The sequence below is a fragment of the Coturnix japonica genome, chromosome Z (assembly GCF_054131305.1).
Source record: "Coturnix japonica strain WE chromosome Z, WE-NBRP24, whole genome shotgun sequence".
NCBI lineage: Eukaryota > Metazoa > Chordata > Aves > Galliformes > Phasianidae > Coturnix > Coturnix japonica.
Window position 1 is genome coordinate 16045651 of NC_140702.1, and position 14127 is coordinate 16059777.

At 35.4% G+C, this 14127-nt stretch overlaps 1 protein-coding gene across 4 annotated transcripts in view; it reads left to right on the plus strand.

Moving 5' to 3' along the window:
- KIAA0825 (KIAA0825 ortholog) overlaps window positions 1-14127 on the plus strand; it is a 216769-nt gene that overhangs the window by 49660 nt on the left and 152982 nt on the right. For all 4 annotated transcript variants that reach the window (XM_015849690.3, XM_015849691.3, XM_085527891.1 and 1 more), the window contains one exon: window positions 13841-14011. In XM_015849690.3, the coding sequence (XP_015705176.2) occupies window positions 13841-14011 (171 nt within the window). The remainder of the gene's footprint in view (window positions 1-13840; window positions 14012-14127) is intronic.

Genomic DNA, 14127 nt, shown 5'->3' on the forward strand with positions numbered 1-14127 from the left:
GTACCAGCCACATTTACCACATGTTACTCATGTGTTCAGGAGGCTTCCTTTCTCTTTTCTTCCTCCTTATTTCTGAAAAAGATAACCAATTTGGTGCTATTGTAAGGATAAATTCAAGTAAAGTTTTACCAAATTTATCAAGAAGATGTATGCAAAGCATGATTTCAATTATGATGTTTTTCATTTGCAGTGTTTAAATATTCATGAATGTCTAAGGAATGTAATAGTGTTTATGGAACATGTAATCTGAATATAGCGTGTATCCGAACTTGAATACAAGTACTGATTGTTGTTTAATGGAGCTGTACTTGTGTAGTGGAGATGTGACCAACACGAGGAACAGGCTTTGGAGTAACCTCTTGAAATGGGGTTGGCTTTGGGCAATTCAGTGAAAGGGCTTGATAAAGCAAATCTATTTTGACATCATTCATCCTGAAGCTGTCCTCAAATAGCATTGATACCTGCTAGTTTAGTGACTGCATAAATGAACAAAAAAACGAAAGACAAAACAAAAAAGTTATTAATGTCTGAGAATAATTAGGGCTCAATAGCATAGTATGATGTATTCTCCTCTTTATATCTGGAAATTAAATAATCCCAGACTTTGTTTCACATGAATAGTATTTATGTTTTTGAACCATTGTTGAGATTTCTGTCCAGGTTGCTATCTCGAGCAGATAAATTTCAATACTTGTGCTATAATTACAGTTGGTTTTCCATCATATTTTCAGATACACAGGATTTCTGAAATCTAGCCCTTAAGAAGAAACGGCGAGAGTGTGGTGGTCACTTGACTTACTCTTTGTCTCCTAGGAAACCCTTTTGCATCTTTATGATGTGCTGACAAACTATGCTGATATAAAGTATCCGCTGTTTTGTTGGGAATGGTTAATAATAGCCAGTTTTACGTGCTCGGTAGTTCACCTTCATTATATAGCCCAGATATCTGCATTAATACAAACAAGTTTTAAGTTATAGATATAACATATTGCTGATGGCCAAATGTTTTAGAAATATAAAAGCTTAAAACTTAATTGTGGAAATGTATTTAAAAGCTTTTAAAAGCTTTCTCCATAAATTTAAACTTTAAGTACTTAAAGACCTAAATACAGCAAATTCCATAATGACTCAGAGACTGTGAAGAGAAAAATAAAGAAAAGGTATCAGAAACTGGAACTCCTTGCTTCTTTTTTTTACAGCAGGCCCAGTGTAAGCTGCTCATCCATTTTCATAGCATTCAGTTTCTCTTTCTGCATGACAAAAGTAGTTGATGTGTGTCAATTACATTTCTGCTTCTCTGGCATTTTCTACTTTCAGTCACTGTAGACTTCCCAGTGATGTGGGTCTGACAAGAACAGGGCTGTAATGGACCTGTAAAAAGCAATAGATGGGACAATTGTTGGAAAAGGGTGGTACATACATGTAAGTAGACTTTATGTCTACTTACTTCTTGAACTCCACTCTACGTAGTGATGTATGCCACTGTCTTCCTGTTCTGCGCAGATGGGATGAAAAACCTTGTAGTTTCCATTAGTGAAAGACAGAGAAGAAGTATGTATCGATGGAAACTGCAGTACATCTATGGTCTCTGTATCTAACCTGCACAGTAGACTTGAGGCCATCACAGAAAATTACATAGGTCCTACATATGTAAAGAGTAAAAATTCAGGTGTCTTAATGAGATTTTTCACTGTAGAAATACTAGAGATCCCTATTTTCATATGATATGCCAATCAAAATTGTGATATTCAATAGGATTCATTGTCACCCAATAAATAAATAAGTAAATAAACCAGATTGTGTGGGTAGGAATCTGTAGTAGGAAGCTAAAAAACCATGGACAGGCAGATACGATGCAGATTTCTGCAGTTGTTTTTGTTCCTTGGGAAACCTATAAAATTTTGACAGGCAAAACAAGGTCCTATTACTCAAGGGAAACATAATAAATATGTTTGCATTTAATGTTGGAAATAATGTGTTCCATAGCCTTTTTGTCACATATTATTTATTTCTTATCCTTGCAAGCATTGCATTTGATTTCTACTGCACAATTATATTAAATGGAAATATGAGTAGTGCTGAAGAGAAAACAAAACCATCTGTTTGAACACAGCGATCAGAACTTTTAATAAAAAAGAGGTATTCTTTTAAAGGCCATATGAGCATATTACCCCAGGACCACAAATGTGTTTCTAGTGGGAGAATGACATTTTGGTAAAGATTACAAAAGCATTAAGCTTGTTACTTTTTAAGCTTATAGTAGGGGGTAAGATAACAGTATCTAAGTGGCTGAAATGTCAATTGAACTGACAGAATTTCAAAGCCCGTATCATGCCTGAATACCTTCCTTCTTCTTAGAGCTGTTGGTTGAAATTGCTATTAAGCTCATAATGTGAACAGTGACAGTGAAATCCTGTTAGGGATCCCTTGTCATACTGAAAAGATACCCATTTCAGGATTTGAGTAGCATATTGTTTATTTATCTGTGTCAGTAAACACTAATTTCTCTTTCCAAATTATTTATATATTACTGAACAATAATTTGATGATGTTTTTTTGATTTATATTTGTATGGGCAGTTGTATCCTAATGAAGTAATTTCTTTTTATCTTTCCGAATAGGATCTTGAATCTGTTTATTGAATTCTTTGAAAGTCCAAGGGCTTTTTGTGTAGTATATTATTATTATTATTATTTATTTTTTCCACTTTCCAATTGTCTACAATTAGAAAACACCAACTAATGACCTTCATTTTGCTCTCTCAGCACACCTGGGTATTCTTCTTCAGCACAAAGTGAGCACTTAACTCACTGTGCCCTCTAATTCTTGCATTCTCCTCCCAAGTTTAAAAGATGAAAGTGATTTACTCTCCAGTCTAATACTTTGTGAGTGGCCAGGGGTCAATTTGGAGTTACGTACTTTAGTGTTCCATTTAATTGTAAGTGACAAAATTTGTGAGAAAATTATTGAGCTAGTCTCTCTACTACTTATTTGTGTATGTGAAGAAAAATGTGTAGGACTGCAGCGGATAAAAGAGAACTTCAAAAATTTCTTATAAAAGGACTCCTGCAGTACTGATTGAAAGTTATTGCAAGAGTCTTTTCAACATATGTGTCTATCGTCATATAAGCACAAGTTAACTAGATGGCCCTGGCTGTGATTTTTTGTCAGGACAGAGAACCTGTTCTATCACAAAATGTGTATTCTGAGAACAACTTTAACTTTTAGAAAAAAAGCAAAGCAGTTTTAGGCAGATTAGTTTACAAAAAAATACTTCTGTTTAAATCAGAGGTATATTACATCCAAAGGATTGTAATATTATTCTGTCCTAAGTTAGAATATGAATTTGTGTTTCACACTGACTAGGAAATTTAAAAAGCTTCTCTAGTTTTAAGTCAAAGGACTACTGTATCTACTGAGTTTGTGGGTTTTTTTACATAAAGCTTTAGGTTATTTTACTCTGTCACTGCGTGTGCTAAATATAGCAAGGCATTGTGGATATTTTTTTCTATCTATCCAGAGAGAATAACAACATTCTGGTTATGAACTTAACATCAGTATCTCCTGAATTTTTTAGTACCCCTGGCCATTGAGGACTGTCTGGAGTTGATTCAGTTACTGGTCTCAGACTTTCAAGAAGGGTTTCCTTTTTCTCAGGTGCTTCATCTGCTGATCGACCTCAAGTTAAAATCTAAATCTCCTTATTTTAAGATAAGTGTATTGACTTACTGTTCATGTGCTAGGACAAGTCCAGCAGAGACAGGACTTTCTGTAATAGAGAAATTATATCTTCATCAACACACCATAATATCGGCTCACGTATAAATAGGTATTCTAAGAGTGTAGTGGCAATAAGTAGGAATGAGTATGTAGACATCTATGTTGATGTATTATTAATCCGTCATTTGCAACACAGAAATTGTTCTAGCCATCTTACAAAGTGTTTGTTAAAGTGTTCCAAAGGTGTTTCTCTGGAACTTAGGAAATGGCAATTTTATTTTTTAACTTTTATTTTTAATTTTTTTTCCTGTTTGCCTAAACTTGAAAGAGAATGATTTTTTTATTCCTGTGTAAATGCTTGCGAGAACTTTGTGGTGTTTTTGCCTGGTTAGGGTTTTGAAATTAGCAGATATGTGAAGCAGAAGTGTGAGTATGGAATCCAGCTTTATAAGTGTTTTTCTGAGTGATTTCTCCTATTAGAACAAAAGCTGTCACTTTCTGCCTCTGTTGTATCTTGGAAATTCCAAAGAGTAAGAGAAGCAAAAGTGACAGAAGTACTTTAATCTATTATTTAGGGAAATACATAATATTGTTTGTAGACTAAACAAAGGGATGATGAATGCTTGATAGAATTTTGTGATTGGTTGAAAGTTCCTAACAATCTTAATTTTAATAGAGTGGGTGTGAAGTAGTGAACTGATCTGTATGAAATCTGGCCATTCCACTGTAAGTGTAAGTGTAGAGGATAGAAACAAAGTTAGCAGACATTTCTGTATTTGCAGATGCTAATGGATGTAAGATAAAAATAAGAACATTAATTACTGTGATTTCAAATACAAATCACAGTTTTTCTTTTAGGAGTTAGAGGAATATACAGAAGTCCTATAAATGGTAGCATTCATAAGGAAGTTTGGTGGGCCTGATGGTACAGTAGTTTCAGAGCAAGATGAGTGAAGTTTTTTTGTTAGTATTTCTTAGAGCTCATTCTTAGAGCACCTGACAAATTCCCTGTAATTAGCCCAACAGAGCTGTGAAATAGCTGTATGCTGTCAAGTAGTTAGATTGGTGAGATGACTTGTTTAAGATTATTACATAAATTAGGTGTCAGAGCATGATCAGGCATTGTAGCTCCAGCTTGTTTCCAGCACTGGTCTATCCTTTTGTCATTTGGTCGGTGAACATGATTTCATGTGAAGATTTAATTTTGATAGATGTGTATACTCCTTATTGGCAAAGGACTTAGGTATTTGCTAGATAACATCAACTGTCACGATGAGGTGAAACTGGTTTCATTTATCTGTGAAGATATTGTGGTGTAGATTTGATTAAATTTTCATGTATAGCACATCTCCTTCAAAAGATTAGTATAGTCTTCACTGAGGTTGTTGAATAGCCAGCAGTAACATCTCTTTTTCTATGACAGACAACCTCACTTGATTAAATGTGTGCAAGTTTATACATGCTTACCATGTTTGTACATAAATTGAAATCCCTTACTTTCCTGCAATATTATTTTTTTAATATATGCATGGTGTGGATAGTTAGTGTAGATGTTACAAAAGCCTGATGTTAATAGTGATGCCTAATAAGAAAATGATTGCTGTTTTTAAATTTGAGACCATTTAAAAGCAAAAAGGTGGAGGGAGGTAATCCAACCTGCAATTTGTTTGCATGAGCTTTTCTAGCCAAGTCTCATGGCACCTGTGTGTTACACTGGAACTAAAGGAGAGCGAGCTGTGAAGTAAGACAGGTGTTTAAAAAACCTTAAACACTCTGATAACAATTTGCATCCATGTGGCTTCCTTTGCTGCACTGATAGTTCTTTATGGATCTGTCATTTTCAATCAGCAGAGAGTACATGTGATCAGTATATCTGATAAACTTGTCAATGCCTTTTTAAAGCATGATTCCCCAACCTATTCTACTCAACTCTACTCCCCCCTTCCGTTTTTCATCATTTCAAGTAGAACCTTGATAAGACAGAGATATGTCACAGGCAGGTGTGTATAGCTAGCTCAGCTACAACTAATTTGTGCGGGAAAAAATTAAATCAGGAGGTAAATTATTTCATGATTGCTCATTCCCAACAGAGTTGGGCATCATTCTGAAGAAAATATCAAATAATTGGTTTCAGGCCATGTCAGACACATGCAATTCCCTTCACTAATGGCTGTGTGAGGTAGCAGTAGGCCTCAGGGGTCACCAAAGAACTGAAAATAGCTTAGTGCCAGGCAGAGCAATAGAGAGACAGAGCACATAGGAAATGAAGTGGCAATAAGTGCAATCTATAGGGGAAATGTGCTTCACTTAGAGTTTAATATATTGGCTTAGAATCTGGCAGTAAGCCATGCAACAATTGTTTACCTTTTTGTCAGCATCTGCATCTGTTCTGTTCTGTAAACGGCACTTAACTTTCAGTCAGTAAATGCTGGAATCAATAACTGTTAAGGGATTTCCTTTCTTTTTTTCATATTCCGTAACAAACGCATACTACAAACGTTTGCCTGAGATTAACAAGGAACAGACATTAACAGGGTCAAAGGGATTTGGCTGGGAAGATTTTATAGCTTCTTGGGTTTGCAGTAATTGTGTCCGTGTGATTTGAATGTATCTTGTAACCTATCCAAATTAAACTGTTAAAAAAATGTTAGCGTGCAGTAATGAAGATATTTTTTGTAATTATCTTAAGTACTGTGTATATAAAACTGCTGGCACTGTTTATAATAATTTCTGTGTAGTACTGTGTATTACATATGCTGTGCAGAAATATTAAGTTGCCTTTTACAGTATGAGGAAATTAATGATTATGCCCAGCAATACTAATTATTTGAACCTAGCAGTTACATTAAAAAGCATATATCACCATGCAGCTCAAGAAGAGAAAGCTGTGAGCAAATGTCCATAAAAATTGAATATACCATTACTAAATGCAATTGAAATGACAGTACAGCTTATATACAAGCTCTGTTTAGGAGACACTCTCTGCAGATGAATGCTGCCATAAATGCAAGATTGTTACAATGCCTATAGCATCACTTAAAAGTTAATATCACTGAGGGGTGAGGAGCACATTATTGTTAATGGAATTTATGTATGCAACTCCATCTGTACGGGTTTGAAAATTTAGCCCTGGAAATATCCCTGCCAGTAGTTGAGTTTTCTTTTGCTTTATTGGGCTGTTTATTTTCAGATTTTAGCAAAGCATTAGTTTCATTTATGGAATTACTTTATTATTTATATGCAAGTTCTGCTTAGATTTTAAGTTTAACATTACACATTTTCTTTTCAGTTTTCTTGCTCATCTAAAATTATTGGTTGAAATGTCTGACATTGCTTTCTTGTGTCCCTTGAGGAACAATACTGGAAGTCTATCTTCTATGAATTTAAGGCTTACAAATTGGGGCAGGGGAGTGATATTTAATGTACTGGGAAGGTATTTTTTAGTAAAATTGATTAAAAGAGTTTTAAACCCTTGGTTCCTGCTGAGGGAGAAATCCCCACTGTAATCACTGAAGAAGGCAGTCGTCAGGTTGCTTTCCAAGGATTCCATCATGAGTCTCAAAAGCAGTTTAGTCATGTGTCTTTGTACACTGAGTAGTAAGACTAATTAATCCGAGAGCAACGCTGTCATAGCAAAACTATTCTTGAACACAGCCAGCTTGCCTATGATGCAAAGATTTCTGCACCACACTTTACTGTGTCATGTCCCTGGATAGGCTGAAATGATCAGAATTAGTCATTCAATTTTTTTGTGATGCTGTGAATGTCAAATTTTTAATAATAATAATAATAATAATAATAATAATAATAATAATAATAATAATAATAATAATAATAATAATAATAATAATAATAATTTTAAAAGTGCCAGGCTTAATAAAATAAGAAATCACAAAAGTTATTTTGAAGTTCTGGTATTCATTCATATGCATATTTTCATGAACCTTTGGAGATTTTGAATGCTTCCCAGCTATGAACAGGGAAGTTGGAAACACTTCACTTAGTGGTATCAAGAGCTGCAGATTTTGAAGGTTGTGCTGCTTATGAAATTTTCTATGAAATCACAAGTTAGCAAGTACCCAGATAATTTAAGTCTAGCACAGCCTTATTTCTCCTGATGCTTCATTTTTAGAATGATAGGCTCATCTTCGTAGTGAAGTGATGAAGGCAGAAGTTCTGCTACTTATTTTAAGTATTCAGGAGGAAGTAAGGTACTATAATGAAGTACTTTATGTGCCTTTTGTTCTATGGTGCTTGAAAAATGCTTTAATTTATTTGCTGGTTTAGAACCCACTTGGGCGTGTGAAAACTTTATCGCTAATGCAGTGTGATCTTTCTGGTACCACGGGTATTTTATTCTTAAGAGCCTCTAAGTGGTCATATTACTTTGGAGAAATTATCTTTCTTAACATACAAATGAAAGAGACAAGTCTGAGATTCATTGTTGAAGAGGTATTACATCTTTGCTCAGTTTAACCATGGAGTTTGAATGATGTGCTGATTTTTAGGATTTGTGTTTGTTTCTTTATATTTCCTTCTGAAGAGGGCATTCTTATCTTTAGTAACTTAAATAAGTTTTATATTAGGTTTGAAATAAAGCAGAATTAGCCTCTACAATGTACTTAGATTACTAGAATAGAATAGAATAGAATAGAATAGAATAGAATAGAATAGAATAGAATAGAATAGAATAGAATTCAAAACCTGGTAACATTACAAAATCATTCCTGATTTCTCTAGCAATACTCGTGTATACAGTATTTATGCTCTGTGTTCTACATAGACAAATGTTTTAGTTACTGCTGTGAAAGAAAGTGGGAAAGACTTCAGGAAAGGCAACAAGATGATAAAAAATGTGAAACTTCCATATAGAGAACATTAGGCAAGCCAGAATTTTTAAGTTTGGAAGCAAAGCTGTTAAGAAGTTTGGTGGGATAGATGTCTATAAAATGATGGGAAGCATTAGAAGAACACATAGGTATCAGTGGTTGACTGATTTGTGAAACAAGTTAGCATGAAGTGGATCTGGCAGATGAAATGCTCAAACAAAATGACACTTTCGTTAACCCAGAGTGTAGTTAAAGTCTGGAGCTTTTTACCACAAAATGTTGTGGTCGCTAAAATGAGATGAAGGGTTAACTGGAGAAACTGACAAAATAGAAACTCACCGTGGATGACTGTTGGCAGTTTCTGTGTGTGGGTGCCTTGAAATGCTTTCAGAAATGGCATTGTTTGTGGAAGGGTGGCTGTGTAACTTCATCTGATAAAAAAGAAAAAGCCACTTTTGTTCTTTTCTAGTCAATATTTTCTATATCAGTAAGCATTGTTCTTGGAAATTATGGTGAGATATAGATTTTGTAGGGTATATTTTCACTACATTCTCATCTTGTATTGTCAGTGTCTGAATCTAAATACTTAGTAACTAAATGTCATCATTCATGCAAGAAAACATGGATTGATTCTTGACCATTTACAGCAGAAACTTCTGAAATATCTGTTTCTGTGTCACCTGTGCTCTTTCTACTCAGGTTCTTTCATAGTCATTTCTTTTAGCTTTGCTCAAGACCTTTCCGGTCTAAGAAAGGAAGAAAAGAAGGAACTGTGGCATGACTGCTGTAATATTTCAGGGCTTTAGTTGTTATGCAGTTAGGTAGAAGAAGGGAGAAACAACCCATGACCTAGTTTACAGTGGATCTTCTATTCTAATTCGCACAACCATTTGCTAAACTTATCTTGGGTTCGAGCACTTGAAAATTCAGATGTTTCTGTGTGGATGTTAGGACTGGCAGATCTCATGTTAAGATACTGAAACACTTCCATTGAAAGCTAAGTAAGTATTCAGATTGCATAGAAGCCCAAGAAGGAACAAGGGTTTAGTTAATTTCTGTTTGTAATTTGTCTCAAAGAGAAAACATTTTAAAAACTCTGTATTTTTTGTTAACTCAGGCCATTGGAAAAAGTAAGTAACTGTTGATTTGTCTTTAATTATTGCTATATATAGTAACCCTTCTTGTCACCTCTGTTTTTACATTTTTTCCTATCAGACTTCTTTCCTACTGAGTAGATCTTATTCCTTATGCTTGTGGTATTGATGTCTTCCTTCAGCTCTTTTCAGCCATGTAATAACTGTTATGGCATTCTTTTGTCCCTAGACCTGACACTATTTGAGACCTCTCCCTTTGTGTCTGCTCCTTTTTGATGGATCAGTCTTGGCCAAGTTCTAAATGGAAACTCAAGATGAAGTGCTGTCCATCTCTGACCTCTAGTTTAGAACAATGATTGATTGCCTAAGTAAAATTGCTCATTTCTTCTTGCCTTCTGAAGAGTAGCTGTCTACATATGTCCTTGTGCAACCAGCCAACTGTTCTCTTGCAAAGATGGACTACTTAATTCTTCAACAAGTGTGGAATGTGCTTCAGGACTTAGGAAAAATTCTTTGTCTTTAGTCCATTCAGATACAGCAGAGGCAAAATTTGAGTATTACTATGCACAGTGTCTTAACAGCATCAGCTGCCTTGGCGCTCTCATAATCACCGCACAATTTGACAGGCATTTAATATTAGTCTTATTCAGGGTATCTTTTTTTTTTTTTTTTTTTTTTTTCCTATCAGCAAAGCTCTCTGAGAGTCAGCTTTTTCTCAGATAGCAGACTTCTGCTGCTTGTCACCTGATATTTGGGGTGGTGAATCAGCAGGCTGGAAGAAATGCAATACCCTTTATGTGCCCTTTTCCTGTATGTGGAAGGAGGTCACAATTACCCTATGCAGTGTCTGAGGCACAGATTAGAACATGAATAATCCAAATTATTTATTACAGGTTCTAATATTCCATTTATACATTCACAAGTTTTCTCTTTTAACTTTTCTACCTTCCTTTATAAGGCAGCAAAACATTCTACATACAGCACTTAACCATGCATGCAGGCACTTCTCTAGTCAGAATCATGAGCTGTTCCTAGCCATGTGCTCTTCCCTCAATTAGGGTCTTTATCACACTGCGATCACTCAGCTCACATGCTTTTTGTTTTGACTCTTCTGGAAGTGTCCTTGGTTCTCAACCTTGTTTTCTCCTGCCATTTATCTTGCACTGCAGCTTCTGCTCTGAACAGTCTCTCTTGTATTCCCACAACCCTCCACCAATGAAAGGACCACGGTCTATGTACCAGAAGCCTTAAGTGCATTCTTTCTTCCTTTTAGCAGAGTCTTTCTGTTCCTTTGCAGAAATTCTTCATGCAAGTTTGTGCTTCAATGGGATGCCCACATGTCCTGTTTTTGGAAGGCAGTACAGATGTTCTTTTGGTGTATGGTTCTACTGTAGCTATTTCCTTGTAAAAGGACTTACAAGCACTAAACTCAGACATGGGGAAAAAATCACGTTTAGATGAATGAGAGTAGCAAACACTGTGCAGGTCATTCAGGAAGGAAATTGGTTTGTATCATGCAACTTGCTCCATGTTTCCTTCTCCAGTTAGACTGTAATATCATTGTTATCTTTGATTCATGGTTGGCTGAAATCAAATTGAAGTGCTTATAGTCACCCTGTGCATGAGACTCTGTGAACTGGCTAGGATACTGTCAACAGCATTAGGCCATCACAGAGAGGTGTTGCTTTTTGTGTGATGCCACTTGGGTAAATGAGTCTTCCGAGTCCTCTGACCTCTTTGCATAACATCAGAAATCATATACATTCAGTAATTTTTCATCATGCACTACTCTGTGGTGAGGGCCAATTTTACACTGGACTAATTAATGACAGTGAGACTTGGTTGAACATGTAATATCAAGCATGTTCCTGTATGTTCCACATCAGTACAGGCCACACAGAGAGGAAAGACAGGTGAAATAGCTGTGTATTATACTGTCTAGTCAATGCCTACCTATCTCCATTCTAATTTCTTTTTTCCACTTTCTGGGTCTTCTCCTGATGCACTTCAGTTGTTGTCTGGCAGGAGCCCTTTCTGTGACAGGCCACGCACTGAGCAGCAAGGGAGGTGAGCTGATGTGTACCCTTTTCCAGAAAGGTGTGCGCAGCAGAATATTTTCAGGCTTTGTTTTCCAGAGTAACTGCCTCATTTCTAGAATGTGTTTATCACTACACATATCAGCAGTGAAAGGCCTTTCTTACTTCCGTAATACAGAATATATTTTTCATCTCCAAAAAAATAGTGCTTTCTCTCAGAAATAAGGATTTTCTCCTGCTTGAATTTTCTCTTGATTCCTATATATATGAATTAATGTCTTGTGGGTTGGTTGTTTAGTTGTGTTTTGGTTTTTTTTTTTCCACTTTAAGGAAGTTATATAACAATTATGGTATTGGTTCATATAAGTATGTATTTCAAGCTATCTACTACACTAGACACATATAATCACAGAATATCCCACAGAATTTCTTTTCTGGAAGGGACCCACAAGATCATTGAGTTCAGCCTCCAGCTCTGCACACCACCACCCAAAATATATATATATATATATATGTTCCAGCATTAATGTTAATGTAGTATACCTTTGGTTTCTAGGTCCACTTCCTTTCAGTCTAACAAGGACAGTATAGCTTAGGGGCAGTTCCTTTGATTCTAGAGAGAGGGGACAGGAGCATCACAAGGTTTCCAAATCACAGGAGACAGAATTAATGTTCCACTGAATTTTATGATGTGATTCATGGTTCTCACTTTTTGCATTTGTTACTTCTGGCTTTCCGCAGAATCAGGCAGGTATTGCCTACCATTTAAACTCACTTTATGTTAATAACCTTTTGAGTGAAGGAGAATTTTCAGAATAGCTGAGTATTTTACTTTTTGGATATTTAAGATTTGAAGTTGGAAATCCAATGATGAAGATACTCTTTATTCAGACAGGCAAGACTCCAGCAGATGTAATTATTAATAGCACCCTCTTCTGCCATTCCTGGAAATACAAGAGACTAACATGAATACGTCTTTCTGGAACTTTGAGGAAACTCAGATGTCATTGAAACCCTCACAGTTCAGTCTCTAAGGCTGCAGAACAAGAATAGCAAATTAGGGAATTTTTATTCAGAGCTCAGCTCTGCTCTTTAGTTCTATGTCTATTTTAAAGTGATTTGTGAATACCTAAAAAAATAACCCAGGAAGTCTGAGGTAAAAGGGAGGCTCTGAGTACAAGGTAAGAGAGATTTGACATATGAAAGTACATAAAAGTGCATTTCAGTCAATTTTTATTTGCTTTCATCTTTGGAGTTTCTCTTTCAAATTATTCTGGCTAGCACTCTGACACTTTCCATGTAAACTGCTCAGCTGATGTTACATCTGCAACAGAAATCCATATGAAAATAGTACCAGCTCACTACCATTTGCATAGAAGTGCAAATTTATTACATTTAAGGAAGTTATAAAAAATAAAGTAGTTATAGCCACGTGGTATGGTAATACTGGATTGGAAACAACTCAATATATTTTATACTCTGTGCTCAAAGTAGAATTCCCTGGAGTATGTGATATGATTGTATGTTATGATTACAGGTGTTAAACTTTCAAAATGGTATGTTAGGTTTCTTTTTAACTACCAAATGCTTGTAGGTATTGCTGATATTTGTTCACTGACAGTCTCGCTTGTTTTCAAACCCCACATATTTAAGCTTGTGGAGTGTGAGATTGATGTTCCCTTTCACTCAAATGTCATATTCATCAATGGTGCCGTGCTAGCAGATTGTTAAACAGACAAGGTGACTTGCAGAGTGACAGTGTAGGGATGTGATGTCCCAAGCCATTGAAATATAGTAATGATGTGTGGTGTTTTTGTTTTTTTTATTTTTCATAATGCTCAATCAGTTTTTGCAAAATGGTGGTTTTTCTGTAAATTGCGGTTGGGAAGGTTTCCAAGTAGTTCCTTGGGAAAAAAAAAAAAAAAAAAAATCATAGTTAATGAATAACAGAACCTAGCATTCATTTATACTTTCCCACACAGATGACAAATGCGGAAGACTTAGGAAGAACTAATGTGACAGTGCTTTAACAAGAAAAGAGTACATTATGACATGGCAACAAGTGAAATTACTTGATATACTATGCTTTTCTACATTTTCAATTTTCCAGTATCATTTTTTAAAGAACAGTAAAACTTACTTTATGATTTTGATTCAATAGCCTCCCAAGAATACCACAAAAAAGGAAGGAACTTCTGCTTAACGTTGTATCAACTCAAATGTCTTTCTCAACTCATCAAGCTCTTTTTATTCATGGAAGAAAAAATTGAAGAACTCTCTGCAGAAATTCTGTTGATGCCTTTGTTTACTGAGAAGAATAAGAATGTTCAAGGTAATGAATGCTTTTCCTTGTATATTGATTCTACTTGGTGCAAAAGAACAATTTGGTATGATTTTCAAAATTACTTACCTAATTTATGCCATCATATTACATAAATGTATTACCAT